A 27,491-nucleotide genomic window follows, 5' to 3' on the forward strand; every position below is an offset into this window, starting at 1 on the left:
TAATGAGCTCCTTCTTCTTCTTTTCTGTAGCGAATACTTTGCTTCTTCTCTTCACTTTCTATACCCAAATGCTTTTACTTCTTTGCTTCGCTATTCAAAGACTTTGTATTCGAGTTATTATATGAAAAGTTGTTTCTATAGACATATGAGTGCATTTTGTTATTCTTGCTGGTCTCTGCGCGTGTGATTTTGATTGGCTGTCATTGTTTTGGTCTTATGGATGTGCTAGTAGACCCGAAAGGCCGAGAAGCACTTTATGTTCGTAATCCTGGTTGGGAGAATCATGAATCGAAGGCGAAAGAAGCATCTCTTGTATATTGTGCTGTACATCCAATATACCCACTCAAGAAAATCATGTATCCTGGCTTTCCAAAAATGCTGTCCCAAAAAATGCATATCTCATTATCATAACTGCGAACAGCTGAGCCAAAAGAAACATCTCTATCTGTCTGCCCAAAAAAAAACTTCTTACAAAGTATACACAAACTCTGGATTCTCGCGATCGGTGAGATCCAACCATTCCTGATTCTCCAACTTGACGTAAGAGGGTGAAGCACGGATAGCAGCTCTCTTTTTGTTTTGTCGCTTGCAGTACCAGTAGATGAAGAGGATGTCGACGATGCAGGCGGCCCAGCATACAATCTGTGGAAAAAGTTAGTGAGTATGCAACAGGTACAGATGGGAAAGGGGCAAGCTTACAATAACAATCTCAGCAGGAACATATCGTGGTGCATCTTTCGGACGGAAAGTCTGAGGACCGATGATGTTGCCTGCACAGTAACCGATCAAGTATAAGGCAGCTACGGTTGTTTTCTTCGTCCATCCGGCTACGTTCGTGGAGATTAGACTGAGGAGAGCGACGAAACAGGTTGGTGAGGCTTGAGTGAGGTAATAACCAAATAGACGTCCGATGTTATTGTGGAGAGGCAGGCAGACGATCAAGAGCATTCCTAGGATGGAGATCCAGAGGCCGGATGTTGCGACTAACAAGCGGTTTCCGAAGCGATCGCCGAGGTATCCGCAGACGAGGAGAGCGATTACTTCGACGGCGCCGCCGGGTGTACCGTAGAGGAGAGATTCTTCTGCTGTGTAGCCGAAGGATGTGATCAGCTGGGAGAAGAAGTTAGAGATGCCGCCTAGGGTGTCGAGTCAGTGATTATGTATGCTTCAGGTATAGGCTATTTCGCATACCATTGGGAATATCAGCGACCAAAGCATAGAAGAAGAATGCCCAAGTCAGAGGATCCAGAAGCGCTTCCTTGAGCTGATACATTTTGAAATGCTTGTTTCCGATACCTTGTTGGTTGCATCTGACACGCTCAATAGCGAGGACTCGATCTTCCTTGCTAAGGAAACGTGCATTGAGCTGACTGTCTGGAACAACCCAGAGAAAGATAAATCCGACGCAGATTGTCAAGCATCCAGTGACCAAAAAAATGATCTTCCAGGGCTCAATGGCGGAGCCGTGGAGACGCGTACCTTTTGCGATGCCATAAGCTACCAAACCGCCGAAGATTTGTGCGAAGCCGTTGAAGGAGAACCAGATACTTGTGCGAGAACCTTGCTCTTTCTTAGTGTACCACTAGTGATAATCAGCACCTTGCGCAAGATGGATACAATGAGACTGTGGCATACCTGAGATGTCAACAGGGCAAATCCAGGTGTAACAGCAGCTTCAGTAACTTGAGAAATATTAGCTGTGTATTAATTGTTGATCCAAGGAATTGCAACATACCTCCAAGCATAAAACGCACAGCGACTCCGCCTGAAAAGTCCTTGACGGCAGCAAATGTGCTCAAAGTCATGCCCCAGAGAATGATGTTGCAAGCCGAGTATTTTCCCAATGGTAGCCGTTGCAGTAATCTGTTTGTTGGGTATTCCCAGGCGAGGTATCCGAAGTAGAACCTGATCGTCTTAGTTTTCGTGCCTGTTGCCGATAGTGTGGTTCATCTCTTACATTGAACTCAGCCATTGGTAGTCAAGTCCTTCTAGGTGTGTGTCTTTTTTCAATCCCATGACGGAAGCATAGGAAAGTGTCGTCTTGTCCAGGTAGTTCAGTCCATAGACGATGCACATGACCTGCATTATGATCAGTCCATGTTGTTTGTGTCTCCAGAATATGTATGCGTACTGGCATCAGGTTCCAGTCAATCTTCCGTAATAGACGCTTGTTGGTGGCTTCGTCGAGTTCAATGACCTCTCCCTGATGTGAAGCGAAGGCCTTCAAGGCCTCATCTGCATCTCCAGCATGTTGTAGGATAGCTTTGTCTACACTGCCATTACGTATAGCATCTGCGAGAGGAGCAGGAAGCTCCTTCTCAGCATCAAATGGAATTGCTGGCTTCTCGAGATCAGACATGTTGACTGGGAGAGATGCGACACAAAGGGGATAGAAAAGAATAGGAAAGGCCTTATAGAGGCGGATGCATGGCCAAAGTTATATTTGATCGGACAAGGTTCCACTGATAAAGTACATAGATACCGGCGAGCAGAGCGGATTATCATAACCCCTTGGAGTTACCTTATGCTACGCTGCCGTTAGATAGGCACGGCGGAATAGCCAATCGAGCTTGACAGATCTGCATGCTGCGCGTGGAGAAGCAGCATGCCATGATCCTACGATGGAACATCTCACGGCCAAGCTTATACCAAGTTGGGAAGGAGGCTTGTCGACCTCTTGCCCGATGCTTGGCAAGCCGCGGGGTCCTTCTTGCTTTTGTTCGTGTCGACCCCAACTTTGTTGGCAACACAACAACCACGACATCTTCATCTCCATCATCATCGTCCATCATCCAGGACGTTTATCATTAGTGAGTAGACAGAAGCTGTATGTTTTGAAAGGTACAGTGATCGCTTACTCCTAATCAGAAGCACGGCACTTCTTCCAGAGCATCACTTGAGCGTCTCGGAGTCATCAATTCATCCATCAATCCATCGATATCATCAGTTCCACCATCGAAGTTGTTGCTTTCCAACTCTCTCATCCACAACGCAAAGCTAGACATGCATCTGTCACTTTACTTCGCCGTCCTTCTGGCCAGTCTCCTGCAAATCGTAGCCAGCAGTCCGGCTCAACCCTCATCGAACCACAACCTTCGTCGTGATGACCTTGACCCTGACTGGCCTTACTCCATCATGAAGTCTGGCAAAGATTTCAGCGCCTCACAAGCACTCGCATGGCCTGATTAGAACACGGTCAGCTTGATGCTTGCTCCCTACGTCAATATCGAAGCTTTTATGAAAGAATGGAGATCCCGTGCTCCTTCCACTCATCGCGGTTTCGGTAATCAGTCTTCGGCAGCCATCACTTCCCACAGTAAATCTTCAGCACTACTCGCCATCAACAGAAACCCTCAAGATTGGGTTCCCTTCCCTAGCCATGGTGGTCCTCGGCCACTCGTCTCTGCTCGCTATAACAAGGATGCAGCCAGGATTTGGGGAATTGGTCTCGGTATCTTCGGTGGTGTTTTCCTGATTCCGTTAATCATCGCGTCATGCCTCACGATTCGCTACATCCGGAAGATGCAACGCCAGGCTAGCGAAGAGGCACCAAGAGACATGACATTGGAGCAAGTACCAGTCTTGCAAACTTCAGCCCAGTCTCCCTCGTCACCATCGTTGTCCTCATTCTCTTTGAACGCGTCTTCGCAACATCCGGAAATGCAGGTGAGAGGCACAAATTCACCCAGTGCAATCGACCGTCCTGCCTCCGTCTAGACGTACACCCTTACAGTACTATGGTCCGGTGGACAATTTGGTCGATGGTATGATTCTTCCAAATACATCTGGCGGCTTTGCATCTGTAAGTCCGGCCTCTCCGACTGTGAATGCACAATGAGAGAATCAAACTGGTGGTCTTGGAGATCTTTATTGAGTAAAGAACCCTACTTGCTTCAAACGAGAATGCCTACAGAGGCCTACCTAGTACAAATTTTTTTTTGAGAAAGAGGGAGATGTTTTTGGTAAACAGTGAATACAAAAGTTTTACCCAATACTTTTCGTTGATGGGGTTTTTATCCAAATGCGATAAGAAGGGGAGCAACCCTGACTTGACGTATACCCCGCCATGATCACGTCACAGATGTCTTGCTTACAAACACCCGAGTAACCTCGATCTTTTGGTCCAGACAAACAATTTGATCACTCTCTCATGTCCCAGCTACTCACAAGAAGAACACTATCGCTTTCTCGAAATTCCAATCCCAAGTTCCTCCGGACAATTGCCAGAATGAGTTCCTCTTCCGCAGACGCCTCGGCCCATTTCCCCCCACCTGCACTGCGCGATACCCTCAATGAAGTGACCTCGCTCCTCCACTCTCGCAACCAAACCATCGCCATTGCCGAAACCGCAGCAGGAGGTCTACTTTCCTCATCCATCCTTTCCACTCCAGGAGCCTCTAAGATCTACAAAGGTGGTTTGACACTCTACACCCTACCCTCACGAATCGCCTACGCAGGCTGGAGCGACGAAAACATCAAAGGCTACAAAGGACCTACTCCCGAGATTGTCGCTGGACTAGCCAAACATGTGCGAGGAGAACTTAAAGCTGATTATGTGATTGCCGAGTCCGGGACTGCGGGGCCTACTGGTGGAGACACTAGAAACAGAACTCCGGGGTATGTAGCTCTTGCTGTGGATTGTGAGAAGGGGACTTTTACGAGAGAAGTAGAGACAGGATTGGGAGGGGATAGAGTGGGGAACATGGTGAGGTTTGCAGAGGAAGGGTTGAAATTGGTCAAGGATGTTATTAATGGGGATGCTAAGCTGTAAAAGCCTTACAATGTGCCTCTGAGTGCCGGCAGATTGCTTGCAGATGGTGGTATTCTACTCGTCATCATCATCATCGTCGTCGTCTTCTTGGTTCTTCTGGCCTGAGAGCTCGAGGTATTGCTCCATCAAATCCTCAACCATGTCTTCCACAGACTTGAGCTCAATATCAAAAATCCTTTCTGTCTTTTCCTTGCTGAAAACCACACTCTTGGTTTCAATATCTGACGTACAAGGCAACAAGCCTTTCTCAACCTGTTCAGGGAACAAATCCTTAGTGATTGTGCTGACATCATTCCATTGGACTTCCTGCCCAAACAGATATTCTCCAGCAGGGATTCTGTCCTTGTTGAGAGCGGCAATATGAATAGCAGCCACATCCTCAATATGCACCACTGAGGCAATTTCAGCAGGAGAGTCTTTTGGCGCTAGTCCCAATGCCATTCTCAAGAATAGCACGTTGGAGGTGCTCATCAGATCTGCAGGCGAAGTGGCGAGTTCATTGCGTCCTTGCACGTATGTAGGACAGATGTTGACGACGTCGAAGTTTGGCTTGTGGTCTTGCATCCATTGCTGCGACTTTAGGAATGAAGAAGTCTTTGATGCGACGTCTGAAACCAAGACATTGGCGTACGGAGGCGTAATCTCAGTATTGAGATTCTCCTCGGTAAGAACGACGGGTTTGTCCACAGGTCCGACCAACAATTCTGGAGTAATGAAAATGGCGCAGGAAGAACTAATAACCACTCTCTTTATAGAGGCTGACTTATGCGCTGACTGCAAAGCAGAAATGGTATTCGCAATTGTCGGCTCGACCATTTGTTTATACTGCTCTTCAGGGCTGAGAGAGAGATTTTTAAATGGCGCAGGAGAGGCGGAATGAATCATATAATCAGCTCCTGCTGTTGCTTCATCCAAGGCACCTTCGACCTTGAGGTCCGGCACAATGTAAAAGTTGCATCGTGGAGGTCCTCTGGTTAGGGATTTGAAGCATGGGTTGTTGCGCAGAAGATCGGCTTTTGCGGCGGTGCGCACGACAATGCGGATGTTGTAGTCGTATTGCAATGCTTCTTGGAGAATGGCAAAACCGCAGAAGCCAGTAGCTCCCGTAAGCACAAGGGTTTCTGTAGACATGGTTGAAAGAAGAATGTGGTTGCAAAGAAGAAGTATGAATTCAAAACAACAGAAAAAAAAAGCTGGAGGAAGAGAAACTTGACTTTTATTGTTCGTGCTTGTGGGCTGTTCCCTTTCTATCAACGATCTACTAGACTTTGCAACGGTCCTCCTGTTCATTGCAAGTATATGACAGGTAAAACCTGTGGAATCTCCAAGGTCGGCAGTCAATCTGGAACCAATTCTTCGTGCTGGTTGATGGTGTCGCATGCGATAACCGGAGATCGTCAAGCGTTTACGGCGGACCGCTCCAGAATTTCGGACGCCAAGCCAATTCAGCCGTGTGCTCTTGACGCGGAATTTTGCTTCGGAAATTCAATTCGCCAATTGAAGACTGATCGTGGTAGGAACAGGAGACAATGTTTGTCAATGGAAGGAATTTTGAACTTGTTGAGTGGTCTATACGTCTAGTCAAACATCTTGGACATGGCCTTTTGGGCCAACTCGACTCCGAGGAAAGTGGCAGCGTTGGCGGGGACAGCACGAGCCATTGCGGGACCAATACCAGGGAAGAATGCCTTGTAACCTCCTCTTCTGTATAGCTCCTTGATTGTGCCTCCGATGGTAGGGTTGCCTTCTGCTGATTGCAGACGACTCTTGACGGTGTCGACGGGGAAGACGGGAATCCACATGGCAATACCGGCAGCACCACCAGCGGCCATGACGGCAAGAAGACTAAGCTCGCCGGGTGTGCCGTCTGCGTTCTTGGGAGTGAGTTGGCGCTTGACGGTTTCGTAGGCTGCAAAGTATGCTGCTGATCCAGGAGCGTCTCTAGCAAGGGTCATGGCGCTGCCTCTGAAGACGGATCTGATACCACCCTCCTTGTAGAGTTGACGCACGACATCGATACCTCCTGAGTACTTGGGCTTCTCGCCAGGAGCCAATACCTTCTGACCCTGGATCTGCAGCAAGACCTTGACACGCTCGAAGGGGGCGGCAACGGCGGTAGTGGGAACGGCAGAGAAAGCGCCAGCAGCACAGATTTGGCCGGTTGAGAATTGATCGTTGTGTACTGTGCTGAATGACCTGACGAGTTTCTTGCCCAAATCATAGCCCTGTTTTGTGTCAGTCACTGTGAGAGCTCGTTCTAATGAGCGATTGCATCATACCCAGAAGCTGACGGCGACTGTGAGATAGAGTCAGCGATTGCATCTTTCGGAATTGATAAAGCTAGAACTTACACATTGGTGTTACACCAACCAGAGGTGCGGAAACACCGGCATACAGACCCTAGAGCATTGTGAGCGATTGGCGCAGGCGTGACACAGCAAAGCGATGCATACCCTCACGAGACCTTCCTTGGCCACAGTCTTCCTCACGACATCCATGGCACCGCTGTATACACCGGCTTGAGCGGTCTGCAAGCGCACCTTGACCAGATCGAAGGGGTGTCCCACAATGACAGCGCATACACCACCAGCACCGCCTGACACTAGCGACCGCAAACTGGCAAACGTCTCTTTTGTTGCGACAACAGCATCCTGCTTCAGTTCTTCCGCCGACGGCAGGTCGTTGACGCTGGGTACACTTGTTTTGGACATGGTGGATGTGGAGAAGCTGCGGGAGTCAACAGCAGGGGATAGGACTCGGTTTACGAGAAGTCTGGTCTGCAACAGAGGAAGGAACAAGGGGGAGAAGACCAAACAAGAAAGAAGAAACTTGAAGATCAAAAGCCAAATGACAGCGCCGATGATGCTGAGCGGCTTTCTTTACATGTGATGCAACATTTCTCCAACTTTCCCGAGGGGGCCGAAAACAAATCCGGGGAGCCGAGGCTGATCACTGAATGCCGGCCGAATGGACGCCGACTTGGAGCAGCTCCTCCCATACAGTACACGCGGCAACGGATCTTGATGGCTGCCATTCCGAGAGCCGTTGCTCGCTTTCTGTCCGTCTTCTGGAATCAAGTCACGAGCCATTGGTGAACACATGTCGAAAGACCTTAAAGTTCTAATTTTGGTTCATCATGTCTATCTTGGGTTTGTTTAACCGGCCAGCCATCTACTTGATCTCGGCATAGCGAAGGTAGGGCTTGAGTTCGCGGACATTGTTGAACTTCTTCTTTGCGTCCTCGGTCGACACTGAAGGAGGCACAATAACATCCTCGCCAACCTGCCAGTTAATTGGTGTAGCAATGCCCTTCTTGTCGGCAGTCTGAAGCGAGTCGATGACTCTGAGGACCTCGGCGCTGTTTCTGCCAGTGCTGGCAGGGTACATCATGGTCAGACGGACCTTCTTCTGGGGGTCGATGACAAAGACGGAGCGAATTGTGAAGGCAATGGCCTTCTTGGCTGCGTCGTCCAGATCCTCCTGGTTGATCATGTCGTACAAGAAGGCGACTTTGCGATCGTGGTCGGCGATGATGGGGAACTGAAGGTTGGTGTTTGCGATCTCGTTGATGTCCTGGATCCAACCCTCGTGCGATCCGAGGTCGTTGGCGCTCTATCGTACTCTGTCAGCTTTGTCCTGTACCTCCCGAGAGCCTCAATTGCATACCAGGCCAATCATCTTGACACCACGAGCATCAAACTCGTTCTTCAACTTGGCAAAGGCACCAAGCTCAGTAGTGCAGACGGGCGTGTAGTCAGCGGGATGAGAAAACAGAATTGCCCAGCTGTCACCGATCCACTCGTGGAAGGACTTGATGTCGCCCTGATACTGTCAGCGCCTCCCTGGGCCATGAACATCAGACGAACGTACTGCAGTAGTCTTTGCGCTGAAGTCAGGGGCAACAGAACCAAGGCGAATGCGAGGCTGCTCCTGAGTTGTGGCAAGACCACGGTACATGAAAGGTGCAGCTCTGGCACGAGCGGCCAAAGGCTGGCATGCTGATGCACGAGACAGGGCTCTGGGGGCTGATCTGAAGAATGAAGCCATTGTGTATATTTTTTATGAGTTGGTTATACCGGAGTTGTCTGAAGCTCGAGTTCGACACCACAAAACTTCGACCACGTTTACGTCATGTGTTTCCCCGATCTCGGCATGAGCTCTCCAGCTTGAGGCTTCTCCAGAGATCTTTGTTGTTGCACAACAAGAATCACATCTTTCTTCTCGGTCCTGCTCAGAAGGAGTCCGCTGTCAAAGTCATACTTGATCTCTCGTCATGGTCAATGTGCAACAGAGATGCGGCCAAAAGGCATAACACGAAGACGGAAAGGAGTACAGTATGAGCGGAATTCCTCCGTACCTATCAAGGTGGGACTGTGGGGAGGTTGTAAACACAAGTAGCTACCCCGCGGCAGTTCCTAATACGGTCCTCGGCCAAGTACACCTTACTGTCTAGGCCTATCTCTCTTTCTTCCTCTTCTCAGTCTCGATCTTCGTATCCTCATCCTCCAGTCCAGATCAATACTAAGAATCTATCTCTGTCTTTCCAATGGCTGCACAGAAAGTTGCTCTGATTACAGCTGGTACAGCGGGCTTGGGTGCTGCCATTGCTCGTGTCCTAGCACCGGACTTTAGAGTGGTAAGTCCCATACCATCGTAGCAGCCTCTCCATTCCTGATCTCTTCATAGGTGATCAACTATGCAAACAACAGCTCTCGCGCCGAGGACGTCCTCAAAGAACTCAACGCCATCCCCAGCACCGTCTCTTCCAAAGATTCCCCCCGGTTCCACGCCATAAAAGCAGACATTGGCAACCGCGAGGCCATCACCTCTCTCGTCCAAGAAACAATCTCCACAATGGGTCGTTTAGACGTCGTAGTCTCCAACGCTGGCTACACACGCCTAACAAACTTTATGAACTTTGACGAACAGCATTTTGACGAGGATTGGGATAAATGCTTTTTGTACAATGTTAAGGCACATATGTGGTTGGCGTATGCAACAAGAGAACACCTTGAGAAGACTGAGGGTGCTTTTATCACTACGTCGAGTATTGCTGGTGTCAAGCCTTCGGGGAGTTCGTTGCCGTATGCTGTTACCAAAGCCGCGAGTATACACTTGTCAAAGTGTTTGGCCAATATCTGCGCTCCGAAGATCAGGTTCAATTCCGTCTCTCCTGGCTTGATGTTGACGGAGTGGGGAATGAAGTTTTCGGAGCAGAAGAGAGAAGCACACAAGAACAATACCAAATTGAAGAGGTTGCCGGAAGTTGATGTAAGTTTAACTGAAGTGTCGAGCCTAAGGGAGCTAGTTGCTGACTGTCAATCTAGGATGTCGCGGAGCAGGTACGAGTGCTGGCTTTGTCAAGAAGCATGACAGGACAGAATGTTATCATCGATTGTGGTTTGACATGTTGAAGATGGTTATTGAGTTTTGGGAAGAATCGTGTGGTAAGTTCGCATTGAGATCTCTGTTCCTATGAACCCTCTATGTATATGGCGTCTAGTCGATCTAGAACTACAAGACCTTGCCGAGATCAGTGGCATCAACATTTCCTCCTTTCATCTCAAACACGTTTTTGCTTTCGCCCTCAATACTTCTGTCTGTACTCATATCTTCGCCCTCCAGTACTTCTAGAGAGTAGATCGATCTCGGAATCAACGACTCCTTCGCGGGGAACACCTTACTCAAAACTGTATAGACAAAGATGCTCGATACGAAGCCATACAGCCAATCAAAAGAGTAGAGGTGCTTGGCTCCCGCAGAGATATCGCTGGCGTTGATCGAGTTTGCAAGACCTGGCAGATTGGGACAGACGGCTATAAGGAATGCGACCAGACCTTGCCAATTGATGCCATAGATATATCTGTAGCGTCCATGTGGGTCGTAGAGAGCTGGCAAATCAATGTGACGTCGCTTGACTAGCCAATAATCGGCTGCCATGATGCCTGAGAAAGTGTCAGCAGATGTTTCTTGACGCTCGATGGGTTGCAGCACTTACCAGCCATAGGAGCAAGGAAAACTGAGTAACCAGACATGAAGGCGAGGAATGTTTGCGCATTCTTCAGAATCTTCCATGGCACCATGACCCAACAAGACACAACGGCAGCAATGATACATCCACGTCTGATGTTGATGTACTTTGGCGCCATAACACAAAGATCATTAGCCGCAGAGATGGAATTGCCAGTGATATTCGTTCCCACTTGAGCAATGAACCAACTCAATGCAGCAAAGAATGCCGCTGCCCTTCCAGCATGTCCGTTCTTCAGCCATTGTTCCACAATGTTCAAAGGGTTCCAGTAGAATTCGCCATAGACCACCTTGGATGCTGATGTTGTGATGACACCAAGAACACCACACAAGGTAAATAGAATAGGTAAAGCTGGCAGCTGGACATATTGCGCATGGTTTGGTTTGCCATCAGGACGGGCTTTGGCGTAGCGCGAGAAGTCGGCCACGTTTACTGCGAGAGTTGCCCACACTCCTGTCACAGAAGACATGCAGCTGAGCCAGAGGTAAGCCTTAGCTTCTCCTGTCACCGTTCCTGGTTGTGAGAAGATGGCACCGCTGCCACCGGCTTTGTGCACCATGTATCCAAGAGTTGCGATGGCTGTGACAGGAGCTGCGATCATTTTGACAATGAACAGGTAGCGTAACTGGGTAGGCGGGATGAGTAGCATAGGAAGTTGGATAATCCAGAAGACGAAGTAAGCTATCATGCCGGCTGTGCTGATGCCACCACTCTCAGGAAGCTGTCCAAAAATCAGTAAGACGTACCGTAGGAAGTTCAAGATCATCGGCCTTACTGTATTGTTCCGTCCATTCCAATCGTAGGAAGCGAATGATGGCCAGATTGCCATGATCATGATCTGCATGGCGAGCGCACCATTCGCGCTCTGTATGCCCAGCCAAAACATGGCCAAGATACATCTTGATGCAATGCAGAAGTAGGCAAAGTAGTAGCCAAATCCGGAACGAACGATGACACTGAATGGAACATGAAGTTGAGCACCCATGGCTCCGTTGAGGACGACTGGTACGGCAACGCAAAAGCAACCGACGACCATGATAGGGATAGCATCACGCCAAGTTAGGCCAACTTGGATGATTGAACTGGCTGTCTCCCAAGTACCCAAGTTGATAACATCGGTTGCCCAACTTTGTTAAGCATCAGCTATGTGCACACATTGGACATGGCGACTCCACTTACTATGCTATCCAGGTCCACATGCCCCAAGTCTGGTCTGCGATAGGTACAGGGTCCATATCTTTGTTGGTCCAGACATCTTCGGGGGCAATTGTCGATTCTTGCTTTGGCAGGGCCCAGGCCTCAAGAGATGTGCATCGTTTTCGGATTGTCTCCTTCGAAGGAAAGACCGCTTGTGGTGAGAATTTCACAGTCATTGCTGCGACTTACTGCGACTTACTAAAGGAAGGGGCAATGCTCAAGAGGAAGGCGAGGATACTTAACTTATGTAGCAGTCAACGTGATATCTCCGTCAACATCCGCATATCATCCAGTACTACAAACCGGGATCGGACGGTATATGTAGTCCTTATCTAAAGTCTGTTAGGCTGTCTACAATATACAACGATGTCGACTCCAAGGAGTATTACCCCTCATCCTCGTCAACACTTACACAGGAATCAGAGCCGCGAACAGGAACCGAGCGATAAGCCCATTGCTTATCTAGACTTTACTCCATCTACTCCAACGGGGTCTGCCCCTAGTTCTCACGATGGAGAAGGTGGGGAATGCTTATCTGAAAGGCTTGTATTTTGGACTCTTCCTTTTGCTCGACATGTCAAAAACGGTCGAGCCCGTGGCCCAGGAGTCCGGCGTTCGCTTGATACAGCAGCACGCAGCTTTATGTCACTCGCATGTGTTGACAGAATCGAGAGTAATTCTGTTGGACTTGAGAAAACGATCTGCTATCTGTCGATAGCTGTTGCCAACGCATATGGAAGTGACAGACTCGTTCTCAATTTGTCGCGTTCGCAAAGATCTCTTTATGTTAGACGACCTCTTCAACCCAACTAACTTGCGGCAATGATGCCGCCTTGAAAAGCACTGAGAACCGCGGAGTCGCTTAAACCCCTATCAAAGCTTTGGATGACCTTCTGCTGCAGATGCAGCCTGCTACAATGCTGGCTCGCTCTGCTGGTTAATCTGATACGTGGACACACCAGATGCGCTCTTTGTGGTCTATACCTCGAAAGCATTCGAGTTTTCTAGGCTCCTGCAGCATACTCTGCCACAAACTCTGGAGAATCACAGACGGAGCGTGGCGTAATTCGGTCGTCCAAGCTCGAAGACTTCTTGTCGCTGGCCCCTTTGGATATGTAAACTTGATTAATTTGGCTGAGTCTGTGGCTTGCATATGCAAGACTGCAGTCAAAGGCCAGCCAATCATATACGGCCTCGCCAGCCTGGAAGATGAGCATAGTGATTTAAAGAAAGGGCCAGCGCGACATAGTCTGAACATTTTTACTCGTTATCTTATGGTTTTAAAGTACTCGGTGCGGATCAGGTAAATTCGTGAGGTGGGGGCTGAGAAACCCTGCCCCCACCTCACGAATTTACCTGATCCTTGGGGAGTAGCAGCTGGGAAGGAGATAGCAGCCTGGAGATGTTGTGGTGGCACAGCTGCCAAGACCTTTGTGACATCAATTAATATACATACGCATTCATGCTGCCGCCGTGCTCTCGAGCTTGAAGCCATGAAAGCGCAGCGGGGGCCTACCGTTTATGCCTCTCGTGTGCTAAAGACTGTTCGTGTCCCAAGAGACGAGAGCTTCAGTCGGAGGCTACGGTTATTAAGAAGCTATTGGAGCACACGGTTGCATTCAGGACCCAATTCTGGCCATTGAATTAGCCTCTAGATTCGTTCTCTGTGATGGTCTCATCCTTTGCGAGAGTATTCTGCATTTCTGCAGGTGCACTGCAACGGTCTGCTGCACAGAAGAGGTGTATCCAAAAGAGCTGTCTTGACATCTCGCCGACATCGCAGTTTAGTCTCAAGAGATGTCTCGGGGTGAGAGGGCCGCGCTGTGGGGTCAATTGTGCCTCGGCTTGTGTATCTCGGAGCAATTGCTCGAACAAACAATCGGGATTAAGATAGAATAGCTGGACACCACGACCTGACTCTAACTTGCATGACAGCTCTTGCTAGCCATACTTACTCTGACTCTGCAAAACTGCAGGTAGTCGGCGGTTTAGCCAAAAGATGGCAAAGCCGGCTCATCGGCATACCGCATCTGATCGGACCCCGCAATGGGACAAGCAGCTCCCCGCAATATCCGCATGATGATGCATGTCAAAACATATCGTGAGGGCCCTTGATTCTTCTTTCTGCATCTTCTTTTTCGATCCACCTCTGTAACAATGGCAGCCGTTCGCATAGCACCAACCCGAGCAGCAAGAGCACTTAATCTCTTGCGTGCAGTAGGCACACATGGTCCAGGATGTCCATGCCACAGCAACCCAGGACACCACCACAACCCTCTTAGCATCTCACAAGGCCGCCGTGCACTCGCGACACCTATCGACTACTCGCAACAGAAAGAGTATGCCTTTGAGATGGCAGCATCTAGCATTCGATTTGGAGCTGGCTGTACCAAGGAGGTTGGCATGGACTTCAAGAACATGGGTGCCAAGAAGGTCATGATCGTGACCGACAGCACTGTCTTGAACTTGACTGCCATGAAGCAGGTACAGGAAGGCCTCGATAGAGAAGGAATCAAATACGAGATCTACAGCAACTGTCGAGTCGAGCCCAAGGATCATTCGTAAGTCTTGTCGTATGATGTTGGACAGAGAAAGACTTCAATGTTGACTTTATCTAGGATCAAGGAAGCAATTGCATTCGCCAAACCCCACGCTCCGGACGCCTTCCTTGCTGTTGGAGGCGGTTCGGTCATTGACACGGCGAAGCTCATGAACCTTTATACAACCTTCCCTGAGGCTGACTTCCTCGACTTCGTCAACGCCCCTCTTGGTAAAGGATTGCCTATCCAGGGCAAGCTTAAGCCTCTTGTCGCAGTACCCACAACAGCAGGAACTGGCTCTGAGACAACAGGCACGGCCATTTTCGATCTAGTGTCAAGGAAGGCAAAGACGGGTATCGCACATCGCAACCTGAAGCCGACGCTGGGCATATGCGATCCTCTCAACACTCGTACTATGCCTTCTGCTGTGCACGCATCCAGTGGTCTCGATGTTCTTTGTCACTCTCTGGAATCATGGACCGCCATTCCTTACCATGAACGTGTACCAAGACCCCGCAACCCCATCGAACGACCAGCATACCAGGGTGCCAACCCTATCTCAGACATCTTCAGTCTGCAAGCCTTGAGGGATACAGTCAAGTACTTGCCCAGAGCGGTCAAGGACCCAGATGACCACGAAGCACAGAGCAAGATGCTGTTGGCAGCAACCTTGGCAGGTGTTGGTTTCGGTAATGCAGGTGTTCATTTGTGCCACGGCATGAGTTATCCTGTCAGTGGTCAGAATCCAGGCTACAAGCACAATGGTTACGAGGTCGACCACCCGATCATTCCTCACGGTGTCAGTGTCGCCGTTACCGCACCTGCCGTTTTCAAGTTCACTGGAGCAAGCAACCCGGAAAGACATCTTGCGGCAGCCGAGTGCTTCGGTGTGGACATCAGTCAGGTGAAGAAGGAAAGTGCTGGAGAAGTCCTGAGTGAGGCACTGGCCAAATTCTTATTAGATCTGGGTGACCAGCCCAGAGGATTGAAGGATCTGGGCTTTGGCAGGAGCGACGTGGATCAGCTGGTGGAGGGAACCATGCCACAAGCAAGAGTATTGATGTTGGCACCTAGCTTGGATATGCAGAATGTGGACGAGGAAAGGGCACAGCTGAGAGAGCTCTTCGAAGATGCCATGGAACACTAAGGAGACGAAAGGCAAACAGGAAGACAAGAAGTTGATTGGAGAGGAGGCTGGGTTGCTTGTTTGAAGCTTGGACACAGTGAGGCAGCGATGGCGTTGTTGCTTTACCATTGGTATTGGCAGATTGACATAACAAATGCATGTACGAAAACTTGACGTACTGTGCTATCGCCTGTGCCATTGTATGCTCATATCAACAACTCTTTCTCTTCCATGGAACGTGAGAAAGTCGGGATGGAACAAGATGTAGCCTTGGCGTGCCAAGAATCCGACGAGCGCCTCACAGATGCAGACACTCGGACTTTGGCAGCTGCGGTGGCAGGAGTAAACGACGTGGAAGCTCACTTCTCCTTCACATTACCCACTCCGTCTTCTTTCTCGTTGTTCACTTGACTCTGCACCTGTGTGCTCATTGTCTTAATTCTGCTTTGCAATCTCTTTCCTTAATTTGATACCCCTCACAAAGCGCATCACACCACACCCCCGAAACATCCCTCATGGCTGTGAGTCCGCATCTTGCGCTTAATGTGTTTGCTGCTTCATCCATGCTGATGCCTGTCTAGCAACCACCTACCCAACCGCGCTCATACAGCCAGGCCTACATCCCCAACGGCACTTCCGCTCAAGCATCTGGTCCCGTTCCAGGAGCGACGCCACTTCTCCCTAACCAAGGTCGCGTGGTGCAAGCTGGTGGCGCCAGAGTTCTCTGTATCGCGGACGTGCGAGGTGAGCATACAGTGTAGTCGGGAAGGTGGAAATGACACTGATGTGACGGGGCAGGCAACCTTCGATCTCTGAACGAACTCGCTCGCAACGCAAGAGCCGACTACATCATCCACACTGGTGACTTTGGTTTCTACGACAACACTTCGCTCGACCGCATTGCTGAGAAGTGAGCCGCCTCGCTCAACCGCAACCATACATCGACTAATCACCAGCTAGGACCCTTAAGCACGTTGCGCAATATTCTCCTCTCCTGAACGATGCTGTCAAGAATGACATCGCCCGTGCCCCAGCCCAATCGTCGATCAAGGAGCGCTTCCAGCGCGAGAACCTCCCTCTGTCAGAACTGCCGCAATTCCTGAACGGAACCTACACACTTGAGAAGCCCGTCTATACAGTATGGGGCGCATGTGAAGACGTCTCGGTCTTGGAAAAGCTGCGCTCAGGAGAATACAAGATCAACAACCTGTTCGTCATTGATGAGTCGCATGCCCGCCTGCTCGACATTGGCGGTGTCAAGTTGCGCCTTCTGGGTCTTGGAGGCGCTGTTGTCATGCACAAGCTGTTCGACAATGGCGAGGGTCGCACCACTATTGCTGGAGGACAGGGCACAATGTGGACCACACTCCTTCAGATCGGCGAGCTCATCGACACAGCCAACCGTGTTTACGATCCTACCGAGACCCGTGTCTTCGTCACTCACGCATCGCCTGCTCGTGAAGGTCTGCTCAACCAGCTGGCTGTGGCTCTGAAGGCTGATTTCTCCATTTCGGCCGGCTTGCACTTCCGTTACGGCAGCTCCTACAACGAATTTAGCGTCAACCCTACTCTGGATCACTACCGCGGCAAGTTGGCCGCTTCCAAGGCCTCTTTCAACGATGTCTGGGAGACTGTCAAGAGCGAGGTCGAACCTGCAGTTTCCGAGAACGAGTCGCAGCAGCGCCTGCTGAACAATGCTCTTGACTTGGTTTCGAAGATGCCCTCTGTCGCAAACGGCGGCAACCCCTTCGGTGGCGGCTACACTGGTCCTCAGGGCGGTGTTGTTGACGAGAGCGCTTTCAAGAACATGTGGAACTTCAATCTGGCTGATGCCGCCTTCGGCTGGCTTTTGCTTGACATTGACCAGGGCAGAATTGGCACCGAGATGAAGGCTCAGGGTTTCAACTTCTCGCACCGCGCCGGCAAGCCCGCCCAACGCCCTGCACAACCCGTCCAGGCAGCTCAAGCACCCCAGCAACCTAGTGCTCCAGCCACTGCTTCAGCACCTACACCCAGCAATGTACCTACACCTTCCGGCCCTCCCGCTGCTTCGGCACCTGCTCAAGCTCCCGCCAATGCACCTTCGCGTGCTGCTGGTCCTCACCAGACTGCTAGACCCCCGGTTGCTACTCCTCAACAGGTACCTTCTCCTGCTCCTGCCAAGCCTGCAGCAAGCCCTCAGCCTGCAGCCACAACTAATGGCACTCCCGCACCTGCAAAGACTGAAGAGAAGACTGCTGCTACTCCCGCCTCTGACAGTACACCCAAGCCTCAGGAGCCTCCTAAGAGCCAGTCGATCTTCATCCCTCCCATCAACGGCACTGATGACGAGGCCGAAGTGCGCCAGATCTTCAGCGAGGAGGATCAAAAGAAGGTTACCAAGCTGGAGAGAACTAGCAAGGGCTTCTGGATTGCACACTTCAGCTCACACGAGGAGATGCAAGAAGTCCTGAAGCGTAGCCCTGCATCGGATAGCAAGTACTCGACACTGAGAATCAGTGAATTCAAGCAACGCCCAGCTCGCGGTGGATTCCAGGCTGGTACTTGGGGCAGCTCACGCACAGCATCAGGACAGCAGAGCGGATACCGCAGCGGACAATCGGACAGCGAAGGCGCTCGTAGCGGACGTGGTGGCCGTGGAGGACGTGGTCGCGGTGGTATGGAGCGCGGCGGCCGTGGTGGTAGAGGTGGTGCCGGCCGTGGACCCTCTTCAGGCGCAGCTCCTGGCGGCGGCGAGTCTCAGGCATGATTGAGGACAACGACGACATGAAGTATGTGTGGTGCAAGATAGCGGCTTCTCACAGTTGGATGCTACTCAAGGAAGCACATCAGGAACAGAGGCCGCGCCGCGATGAGGTGGTGCATAGTGAGGAAGAAGAAAGAGATGAGCGCCGATTACTTGACGAATGACACGGAGGAAAAGCATAAGGGCGATTTTGAAATAAGAGAGGCTAGAAACTCCACTAGCTACATGAGACGTTATACAGACGGAAGAACATGTAATACTACCATTGAGAGCTATTACCTGCTTCAAATCTTTACAGTTGATATGCACAGAAGATGCAAGATATCAGAGCGAGGCTGGTGCAAGTGTGGCTGAGCTTGGCAGCGTCATTTGACGTCTGGGGCGGGAAGCAAATGCGGAGGCGGCCAGCGGCGCGAGTCGTTCGATTGTAGACGATCAAGGCACCACCTTGATCTGCTCTGTTTCGACACAGACATCGTGTTGAGGCGAGTGTTCATTTCTGTGTGGATCCAAGTAGTCCGCCTCGGACATTCCATATCGCAGCACCCATCCATCACCGCCTCGCGATTACACACTCTTCGTCCGATCACACGTCCCAGCCGCCTCGGTGACTGGTTGTTCGCGAGTTCGACACACGACCTCACCACAATTTCTCACTACGCAAAGCACGACTGAGCACAAACTTAGGAAACCAAAAAGAGCTTGGAAAATGAGATTCATGCGGCCATGGCTCGCAGTGGCGGGTCTGAGCCTGCTATCCGCCTCGGCCTCGGCCGAAACACAGCAATCAGCATTTGGAGTGCAGACAACAGCATCAGATGGCTTTACTCACAAGCATGAGGCTGGAAGATGCGCTATACGTGGACATTGTGGCAAGCAAGGATTCTTCGGATCAGATCTGCCATGTCCTGACAACGGCTTGGCCGAGGAGCCCACCGCCGACACGCGCAAGACGCTCATGTCTATCTGTGGAGACAAGTGGGCTGAAGGCCCTGTGTGTTGCACAGATGAGCAGCTGGGAGCCCTCAGCTCGAATCTGAAGCGTGCCGAATCTATCATAGGCGCCTGCCCTGCTTGCAAAGAGAACTTCTTTAACCTCTTCTGCACGTTTACATGCTCACCCGACCAATCTCTCTTTGTCAATGTTACCGACACTGTCCCCAAGGGCGACAAACTGCTGGTCACCGAACTTGACCAGCTTATCTCTGAAGAGTATGGAAGTGCTTTCTACAACAGCTGTAAGGACGTCAAGTTTGGCGCCACTGGAGGCAAAGCCATGGATCTGATCGGTGGTGGCGCGAAGAACTACACTCAGTTCCTCAAGTTTTTGGGTGACAAGAAACCTTTTGGCAGCCCCTTCCAGATCAACTTCCCCATCCCTAGCAAGGCAGACTTCCCTGGCATGGAGCCAGGATCCGACAAAGCGCACCCTTGCAACAGTACTGACGAGAGATACAAGTGCGCTTGTGTTGATTGTGCTGCTTCCTGTCCTGAGCTGCCTTCAGTCAAGGAAGCTCATGAGTGTAAGGTCGGCGTGTTGCCTTGCCTGTCATTCGCCGTCATTATCGTCTATTCCGTCTTCTTGTTCCTGCTAATCCTGGCTGTCTCTGGTCATGTCGCTTATGCTAAGCACACTAAGAGCCGCAACGAGCGCTTGAGATTGCTGCAGGACGCTTCCCCTAGTGACGATGAAGACGAAGGCGACATTGTACACCAGGCTGGCCTTCTCGAGAAGCCTACCAGAAGCTACCCTCTAAACACGGTCTGTGACAGAATATTCTCACGTCTCGGCCGAACTGCTGCCAACTTCCCTGCTATCACTATCAGCTCTTCCGTTGTACTCGTTGCGCTGCTGAGTCTAGGCTGGATGCGCTTCACCGTCGAGACTGACCCTGTCAAGCTATGGGTTTCTCCTGACTCTGAAGCGGCAAAGGAGAAGGCCTTCTTCGACAAGTCCTTTGGTCCTTTCTTCAGAGCCGAACAAGCATTCCTGGTCAACGATACCCTGTCCACTGGCCCTGGTCCTGTACTGTCATACGACACACTTAACTGGTGGTTTGACGTCGAGAACCGTATCCGCAGACTGAAGTCAATCAACGGTGGCTACACGCTCGATGATGTCTGTTACAAACCCACCGGAGATGCCTGTGTCGTCCAGTCTTTGACCGGCTACTTCGGTGGTGACATTGATCTCGTCGATCCTGACATGTGGGCTGAGGATCTCGAGGCTTGCGCTGAGACCCCCGTCAACTGTCTGCCTGACTTCCAGCAGCCACTCAACCCCCGCTACCTCTTTGGTGGCTACAACGGCAGCGTCATCAATTCTACTGCTATCGTTGTCACATGGGCTGTCAGCAACCATGCCGAGGGCACTTTCGAGCTCGAAAGAGCCATGGACTGGGAAGAGAGCCTCAAGGGACTCTTGCTCACTGTCCAGGAAGAAGCCTCAGAACACGGCCTTCGTCTGTCTTTCAACACCGAAATCAGTCTCGAGGAGGAGCTCAACAAATCGACCAACACTGATGCCAAGATTGTTGCTGTCAGTTATCTGATCATGTTCTTGTACGCATCTATTGCTCTTGGCGCCACTACTTTGACTGTCAGAGATGTGCTCAACAACCCTGCAAACGCTCTGGTTCAGTCAAAGTTCATGCTCGGTGTCGTGGGTATCCTCATCGTTCTTATGTCTGTCTCGGCATCGGTCGGTCTTTTCGCTGCCGCTGGTGTCAAGGCCACTCTGATCATCGCTGAGGTCATCCCATTCCTGGTGCTCGCGGTTGGTGTTGACAACATCTTCCTTATTGTTCATGAGTTCGAACGTGTCAACATCAGTCATGCTGATGAACCAGTGAGTGAGCGGATTGCAAAGGCCCTTGGTCGTATGGGTCCCAGTATCCTTCTGTCTGCGACTACAGAGACTGTTGCATTCGCTCTCGGCGCTGCAGTTGGTATGCCCGCTGTTCGCAACTTCGCCGCCTATGCAGCTGGAGCAGTCTTCATCAACGCCATATTGCAAGTCACTATGTTCATTTCGATTCTTGCACTCAACCAGAAGCGTGTTGAGGCTGGTCGTGCCGATTGCTTCCCTTTCATCAAGGTAAAGGGTGCTGACTCCAACTCTATGGCGATTGCTGGTATGCCTGGCTTGGCAGGTATTGAGGAGGAAGGTTCGCTTCAACGCTTCATTCGCAAGACGTACGCTCCTGCTCTCCTCGGAAAGAAGACCAAGACTGCCATCATCACTATCTTTCTCGGATTCTTCACCATCGGTCTTGCTCTTCTGCCTAATGTCGAGCTTGGACTTGACCAACGCATCGCAATTCCTTCCGACTCATACCTTATCAAATATTTTGATGATCTCTACGACTACTTCGAGGCTGGACCACCAGTCTACTTTGTTACCAAAGACCTGAATGCAACTGCTCGTCAACATCAGCAGCAAATCTGTGGCCGCTTCTCCACTTGTGAGGAGTTCTCTCTCGCGAACATTCTTGAGCAAGAACGTAAGCGCCCAGAGATCAGCTACATTTCCGACTCGACTGCCAGCTGGATCGATGACTTCCTATTCTGGCTCAATCCTTCGCTCGAGGAATGTTGTGTCGATGGATCTCACACTTGCTTCGAGAACCGCAATCCTCCGTGGAACGTCACTCTTCATGGTATGCCCGAAGGCCAGGAGTTCGTTTCGTATCTGGAGCGTTGGCTTCAGGCGCCTACTACCAGTGATTGTCCATTGGCTGGCAAAGCTGCATACGGCAATGCTATTGTTGTTGATAATAGCAGTCTGAGCATCCCAGCCTCGCACTTCCGTACATCGCATACAGCTATGCATAGTCAGAGCGACTTCATCGCAGCTTACAAGTCTGCACGTCGCATTTCACACGATATCACTAGCCGCACAGGTGTAGAAGTCTTCCCTTATAGTAAATTCTACATCTTCTTCGATCAATACGTCTCGATCGTACGTCTCTCTGGAGCTCTTATTGGAGGCGCTTTGGGCTTCATCCTCGTGTTGAGCAGCGTTCTTCTCGGATCTCTGGCCACTGGTCTCGTGGTGACTTTAACAGTCGGTATGACTGTTGTGGACATCATCGGCACCATGTCTCTGGCTGGAGTTTCGCTTAACGCTGTGTCCCTGGTCAACCTCATCATATGTGTTGGTATCTCGGTTGAATTCTGCGCTCACATCGCCCGTGCATTCTCGGTGCCCTCGCCATCGCTTCTTGAGCGCTGCCACAGTTTCCGTGGTAAGGATGCACGTGCTTGGGCTGCTCTTGTCAATGTCGGCGCCTCGGTCTTCTCAGGAATTACAGTCACCAAGCTTCTTGGTGTCTTTGTGCTTGCCTTTACTCGCAGCAAGATCTTTGAGATCTACTACTTCAGAGTCTGGCTGGCACTCGTCATCTGGGCTGCTCTGCACGCTTTGGTCTTCTTGCCGGTCGCTTTGAGCTTCTTTGGTGGAGTTGGTAAGTTTACTGAATCTAGTCAATGCACTCAGAACCATAACTGACTTCTTCCGCAGGCTATGCAGACCCCGACGCAGATGGCGGTCTCGAGCAGGACCTTGCTAGCAGACGTTACCGTGCTATGATGCCGGATGAGGAGTACTACTCGGATGAGTACTAGATGAGATAATGAGATGTGACGTGGCATAGCGGCGTTCTTTCCTTTTATGTACCATACGAATATGAATATGTGTCTTTTGCAATACTGTTGACCAGCCCAGTCCGTGTGCTTCTTCTATCCTCGTCTAACACAGAAGGCGGTGGCCAGTAGTTTCCATGTTGACGGACTGTATCAAATTATTGAAGACTCAGTCACGTTGATAATGCTAACTGGCAACAACTTTATTACAAAACACTCATGTAATACATCTACGGTATCTCACATCGTTTGACTTCGGTCCAGCATGGTGCAAGGAAATTAGTCGTCGAATTCCAGTTGTGCGGTTTATGTTCATTGGAGAACAGGGTCACCCAGGCAGCATTGTGTTTTTCCCATTTTCTGATATGACACCCAAAGTAGGCATGTTTGATTGCTTCAGCATACCTTGTTGTCTCCAAACTGACCCAATCAAGAAGGAGCAACCACAGCGATGCTAATCGTGCCTTGCTGCATGGCATGTTTCATACCACCTTCCCCAATCACACAGCCACTTGGCCCTCGACGCCACAAATTTCTCCATGGCTTGGTTTTCTGTTAGCGCCGCGGGATGGGGGCAGTGACGTATGACGCGTCCTTCCTTAGCCATGCGCCGAGGCCTCCTAAACCCTGTTCTGTTGTATACATTAGATCAGGCCTTGCCGCCGCCGCCTTGTTTCGCCCAAAGCGTTTATTTCTTTTTCCACCTGCGAGTACTACTACGTTACTAGGACACTAAGACGAGAGATTTGAGAGAAGCTTGACTGGGATTAAGACGACCTGTGTATACGGAAAGAGTGATTTCTGAGAAGAGAGACTGGTATACGAGTAAGTGCTTTTGGACTTGCTTACCCTCGATCTCCTGTTTTGCTCCTCGTGCATCTTGTAAGCATTGGACAGAAAAACACTGATACCTTCATAGCCACCTCCTAAACCACCAACGTTTACAAAACCACGTCATCAAAACTCTCACCGATCAACCACCAAAGAACCACCCAAAATGCCTAAACAAGTCCTCACCACCAACCCAACCACAACCGCCCTCTCAACCCCCTCGACCTCCTCCTCCGCGACCTCCACAACCTCCGCACCCGTGAAACGCATCACACCAGGCGTAAAGTTGCCTTGCTGGTGCGGCGACGACTGTTCCTGCTGCATCATCCCTTGCACGGTAATGTAGAGAGATTACCCTGCAACAGCACACCATCCCTCCTCCCGCCAAAGGATCTCGCACTTTCATGTGCATGGGAAATATGGGTGTGTCAAAAAGGGATATAAGTGGAAAGTCGAGGAAGAAGAGAAGATTGAGGGTCTAAGGAAGAGGATAAGGAGGTTCTGGAGGAGGAAAGTGCAAAGGCCTTGGAGGAGGTGGTTTGGGAGGAGGGAGAGTTGGATTGGGACGTATTATTTCAAGTGACGAGAGGCATAAGCTTGCTTGCTCTCTTTTCTGTGAGATGGGTTTGGGGTTTGGAGTTTTTTTTTTGGTGGTTTATGGATTCTTGAAGCATGGTGTTTCTATTCTCTTTCGTTTCTACCCACGTCCTCTCTGAATGAAAGGCTATTTCACAAGTCGTGCAAAGAATGACATCCGTCATGGCAATGTGAATATGTGTGTTTTCTCAATGCGACTCACACTGCAGCTGGGATCTTTATAAATCTGCTTGGACGGTTCAAGAGACGAATTCGTCTTCAATCGCAATTACATCTCACACATGTCAAGCATATGAAGCGTTGGCTAATAATGCATTTGCTTATAAAAGTATATCAACAGCGCGAGAAAAGAGAAGCAGGCTAGGTACATAAAAGCAATAGTAACATCAGAGTTGCAGAGCAGTCTCAGCGAAGGTGCCCTATCCGCGACTCAGAAGTTTCGAGGTCGAGGAGCAGTACATGGCAGCCGCTGATCCTTAGGAATATAGATCGGGCCAAAGTCCAGAAAGTGATTCCCAGGTCTAGGGACATTCCTCTGGGTTTTGTTGGAGACGTTCTTCTAGACTTGCTTCCAGGTCATACCCGGTCTCTCCACATGAGGTGTCTTAACCGCATTGGAATCTCCAAATGGATCGTCCTCGTCATCTTCCTCGTACTCATTCTCGCTGTCATCACTTTCCTCTGCTTTTGCCTTGCCAAAACTAGGTACAGCGGGCATAGCAAGATTAGTAGGTCGAGGAGGTTTAGGTGGTGCTGCTTCCTCTCCACCGAGTTTAAGTCCAGCAAGCTGTGATTCGGCACCAGTGGCGTGAGATCCATGTTCAGGCGCCTGTTCCCAAGCGTCACTATCGCTGTCGTCGTCAAGTGCTCTATCCATGATCTCGTAGCTAGTGAGTGCTTTGACCAATTCGTCATTTGCGGACAGCAGACTTCCAATCCACTCGTCACTTTCCACCAGTTGAATATATCTCAAAATGTTCCTTCTCAGTAACTTGCACACCTCGAACCGGTTCATAACCTCTGGGTTCTCGGAAACTCGCTCGTTTTCGCGGTTGATGAGTTGAAGACCATTGAGGAGATTAGTCGAGGCAATTGACGCTTGAGCTATACTTTGAATCATGTTCGGCTTTTCCTTCTGGAAGTCGAATTTCGTGGAGGCATTCTTGTCCTTCTTTTTCGTGGATGCCTTGACAGCATCACGGAAAGAGTAATGGGGTGTTGGTGTAAGCGAGACAGGGCGAGAAGTTGAAGCAGAAGCATTGGCAGCAGAGCTCGTCCGTGAGTGGCCCCGGGAATGTCCACCAGCAGGAGCAGGCGGAGGAGTCGGTGCAGGGTCTTCGCGAGCATCTTCCTCTGTCTCGCGAAGAACCTTTGATTGCGCTTGACTGTGACGAGGGCGAGGCTTCTGAGGTAGTTGCTTGTACAGTGTTGCAATGTTGTGGAGACCAGGAGTATCTTTGTAGGCTACGGCCCATTGGCGGTAGAGTACGTTGCACTTGTTGCGTACATCGATGTCGACCATGTCATCTCGGACCATGAGTCGGAGACGCTCGAGTAAAGGTTCATCGGCAAAAGTCTTTTGGAAGCGGTTTCCAGCATTTTGAATCAGACCATCCAGGATGGTAAGAGCTCTGATTTGGCGATGGGCATTGCCATACTTGCTATTTCGAGTCAGCCAACCAGTCCACTGACGGCACGACCACTTTCGAGTCGGGTTCAGTGAACTCACAGCTTCTTACGAATAGCTCTGGCAGCTTCGGTAGGTCCAGATGCTTGAATGCGAATGACTTCAACCAGATCGATGATACCACTGAGATCGTCTTCCTCAAACTGCTCGCTGGTCATGCGATCAATTTGTACTGATACAGCCGAATACGGCTTTCTCTGTTGGACAACCCATCGTCTTAGTATCGATTTCAGATCACGCAGGCGGCAGACGGGGCAAGACAATGAGTAGCGAGAAAGACGGCATGGGAGGGCGGAGTATTTTGGAGGTGGACGAGAGGGAGATCCAAGAGCTTTGCACTTTGCTGCTCTCTTCAACTCTTTCTTTTGCCGTCGCTTTTCGTGAATGGCTTCACATTCTTTCTTCCACTCATCCACCTCGGCAGGATTGCAGGCGCCATATGGACAAGGGTAGGCCATGCACCAAGTAAAGAACTCCATGGTAGGCGTGGTATGAATTATTGTGGATGTAGAAGGTTGAAAGGAACATAGAACATGATGGGGAAGGACGTGCAGTAAATAGAGAATGTAAGATCAAAGTGTAACATACCGATGAGCTTCCCAACATGGTGGTGATTCACCAATGTATGCACCGGTAAGGGTATTAGTGACACAGGACGAAGGAGGTGCAGCTAAACCAACAAGATGGCGTCACGAAAAGTCCGAGTGTTGTGGTAAGGATTGAGTGTGCGAAGGACAGTGGGGGATCCGTAATCGTAGATTGCTTTCAGCCGTCAAACCCTAAGGTGTTATTGTGCCTGACTGTCAAAGCAAAGAAGAAAATATCAGCCTTTTCCAATTCTTGTATCACATGCAAGAGCGGTATGATGGCTTGAGGCTTGCAGTGAACCATTGAATTAACCTTACGGCGCAAAGATGACCCAATGGCGCAGTGCTCAATGCCATGTCGGGAAAGCGACTCACCAAAAGCAATAGAAGAGCTCGAGATGTCCCTCACACAACAGAAAGATAACCACGAGTTCTGAGAGATCAGCCCGTGTGGTCAAATGGCGTATCGCCGTGCGTCTTCGACTGGGATTAGCTGGACACAGAACCGCAGACTGAGGAGCCGATAAGCAGGAACAGTCCCTTGACCTTCCTTCTTTATTCCTGCTCACCGAAGATTGCGCTTACGCGAGGCAGGAACGATTGTACAAGAGTTTCGGTCAGCAATGGACGGTCGATAAGTGTCAGCAAGAGCTCACACCCAAGAAATTCCAGAAAGATAGAGACGTTTTGTTGTTGGCCAGCTCGTGATTGGGAACGTTGTCGGTGAGCACAGC

The 27,491-nt window shown here is 50.3% G+C and overlaps 12 protein-coding genes across 12 annotated transcripts; 6 read left to right on the forward strand and 6 right to left on the reverse strand.

Moving 5' to 3' along the window:
* Positions 1-468: 468 nt before the first annotated feature.
* Positions 469-2,359, reverse strand: M437DRAFT_72043 (putative MFS allantoate transporter; the record flags this gene model as incomplete). Its single annotated transcript, XM_041025783.1, has 7 exons — positions 469-642; positions 700-1,136; positions 1,192-1,582; positions 1,636-1,682; positions 1,736-1,905; positions 1,958-2,079; positions 2,132-2,359. The coding sequence occupies 7 exons, from the start codon at positions 2,357-2,359 to the stop codon at positions 469-471; spliced, it is 1,569 nt and encodes a 522-aa protein (XP_040883495.1).
* A 224-nt stretch (positions 2,360-2,583) lies between these two features.
* Positions 2,584-3,838, forward strand: M437DRAFT_62669 (uncharacterized protein; the record flags this gene model as incomplete). Its single annotated transcript, XM_041024130.1, has 3 exons — positions 2,584-2,810; positions 3,201-3,666; positions 3,734-3,838. 3 exons carry the CDS (start codon positions 2,584-2,586, stop codon positions 3,836-3,838), a joined length of 798 nt encoding a protein of 265 aa, XP_040883496.1.
* A 390-nt stretch (positions 3,839-4,228) lies between these two features.
* Positions 4,229-4,771, forward strand: M437DRAFT_80963 (competence/damage-inducible CinA family protein; the record flags this gene model as incomplete). Its single annotated transcript, XM_041027458.1, has 1 exon — positions 4,229-4,771. One exon carries the CDS (start codon positions 4,229-4,231, stop codon positions 4,769-4,771), a length of 543 nt encoding a protein of 180 aa, XP_040883497.1.
* A 54-nt stretch (positions 4,772-4,825) lies between these two features.
* On the reverse strand, positions 4,826-5,902 carry M437DRAFT_80964 (NAD(P)-binding protein; the record flags this gene model as incomplete). The annotated part of the gene is made up of 1 exon (XM_041027459.1): positions 4,826-5,902. The coding sequence occupies one exon, from the start codon at positions 5,900-5,902 to the stop codon at positions 4,826-4,828; it is 1,077 nt and encodes a 358-aa protein (XP_040883498.1).
* A 446-nt stretch (positions 5,903-6,348) lies between these two features.
* M437DRAFT_38669 (mitochondrial carrier) lies at positions 6,349-7,482 on the reverse strand (the record flags this gene model as incomplete). Its single annotated transcript, XM_041019878.1, has 4 exons — positions 6,349-6,996; positions 7,051-7,067; positions 7,123-7,171; positions 7,225-7,482. The coding sequence occupies 4 exons, from the start codon at positions 7,480-7,482 to the stop codon at positions 6,349-6,351; spliced, it is 972 nt and encodes a 323-aa protein (XP_040883499.1).
* Positions 7,483-7,942: 460 nt separating this feature from the next.
* On the reverse strand, positions 7,943-8,728 carry M437DRAFT_40281 (thioredoxin-like protein; the record flags this gene model as incomplete). The annotated part of the gene is made up of 3 exons (XM_041020167.1): positions 7,943-8,383; positions 8,438-8,593; positions 8,642-8,728. The coding sequence occupies 3 exons, from the start codon at positions 8,726-8,728 to the stop codon at positions 7,943-7,945; spliced, it is 684 nt and encodes a 227-aa protein (XP_040883500.1).
* Positions 8,729-9,317: 589 nt separating this feature from the next.
* M437DRAFT_39083 (NAD(P)-binding protein) lies at positions 9,318-10,185 on the forward strand (the record flags this gene model as incomplete). The annotated part of the gene is made up of 3 exons (XM_041019945.1): positions 9,318-9,407; positions 9,458-10,042; positions 10,099-10,185. 3 exons carry the CDS (start codon positions 9,318-9,320, stop codon positions 10,183-10,185), a joined length of 762 nt encoding a protein of 253 aa, XP_040883501.1.
* Positions 10,186-10,285: 100 nt separating this feature from the next.
* On the reverse strand, positions 10,286-12,175 carry M437DRAFT_80968 (uridine permease-like protein Fui1; the record flags this gene model as incomplete). Its single annotated transcript, XM_041027460.1, has 4 exons — positions 10,286-10,716; positions 10,770-11,523; positions 11,578-11,929; positions 11,982-12,175. 4 exons carry the CDS (start codon positions 12,173-12,175, stop codon positions 10,286-10,288), a joined length of 1,731 nt encoding a protein of 576 aa, XP_040883502.1.
* Positions 12,176-14,156: 1,981 nt separating this feature from the next.
* Positions 14,157-15,686, forward strand: M437DRAFT_72050 (Dehydroquinate synthase-like protein; the record flags this gene model as incomplete). The annotated part of the gene is made up of 2 exons (XM_041025784.1): positions 14,157-14,560; positions 14,618-15,686. The coding sequence occupies 2 exons, from the start codon at positions 14,157-14,159 to the stop codon at positions 15,684-15,686; spliced, it is 1,473 nt and encodes a 490-aa protein (XP_040883503.1).
* A 560-nt stretch (positions 15,687-16,246) lies between these two features.
* Positions 16,247-17,592, forward strand: M437DRAFT_9578 (uncharacterized protein; the record flags this gene model as incomplete). Its single annotated transcript, XM_041029097.1, has 3 exons — positions 16,247-16,409; positions 16,464-16,575; positions 16,626-17,592. Coding segments are annotated over 3 exons (1,242 nt in total), but the record flags the coding sequence as incomplete, so codon positions are not given.
* Positions 17,593-19,120: 1,528 nt separating this feature from the next.
* On the forward strand, positions 19,121-23,037 carry M437DRAFT_39730 (multidrug efflux transporter AcrB transmembrane domain-containing protein; the record flags this gene model as incomplete). Its single annotated transcript, XM_041020069.1, has 2 exons — positions 19,121-22,877; positions 22,934-23,037. 2 exons carry the CDS (start codon positions 19,121-19,123, stop codon positions 23,035-23,037), a joined length of 3,861 nt encoding a protein of 1,286 aa, XP_040883505.1.
* A 2,005-nt stretch (positions 23,038-25,042) lies between these two features.
* M437DRAFT_39194 (uncharacterized protein) lies at positions 25,043-26,628 on the reverse strand (the record flags this gene model as incomplete). Its single annotated transcript, XM_041019960.1, has 2 exons — positions 25,043-26,144; positions 26,213-26,628. 2 exons carry the CDS (start codon positions 26,626-26,628, stop codon positions 25,043-25,045), a joined length of 1,518 nt encoding a protein of 505 aa, XP_040883506.1.
* Positions 26,629-27,491: the final 863 nt, after the last annotated feature.

Source organism: Aureobasidium melanogenum, assembly GCF_000721775.1.
Source record: "Aureobasidium melanogenum CBS 110374 unplaced genomic scaffold scaffold_2, whole genome shotgun sequence".
NCBI classification, from domain to species: domain Eukaryota; kingdom Fungi; phylum Ascomycota; class Dothideomycetes; order Dothideales; family Saccotheciaceae; genus Aureobasidium; species Aureobasidium melanogenum.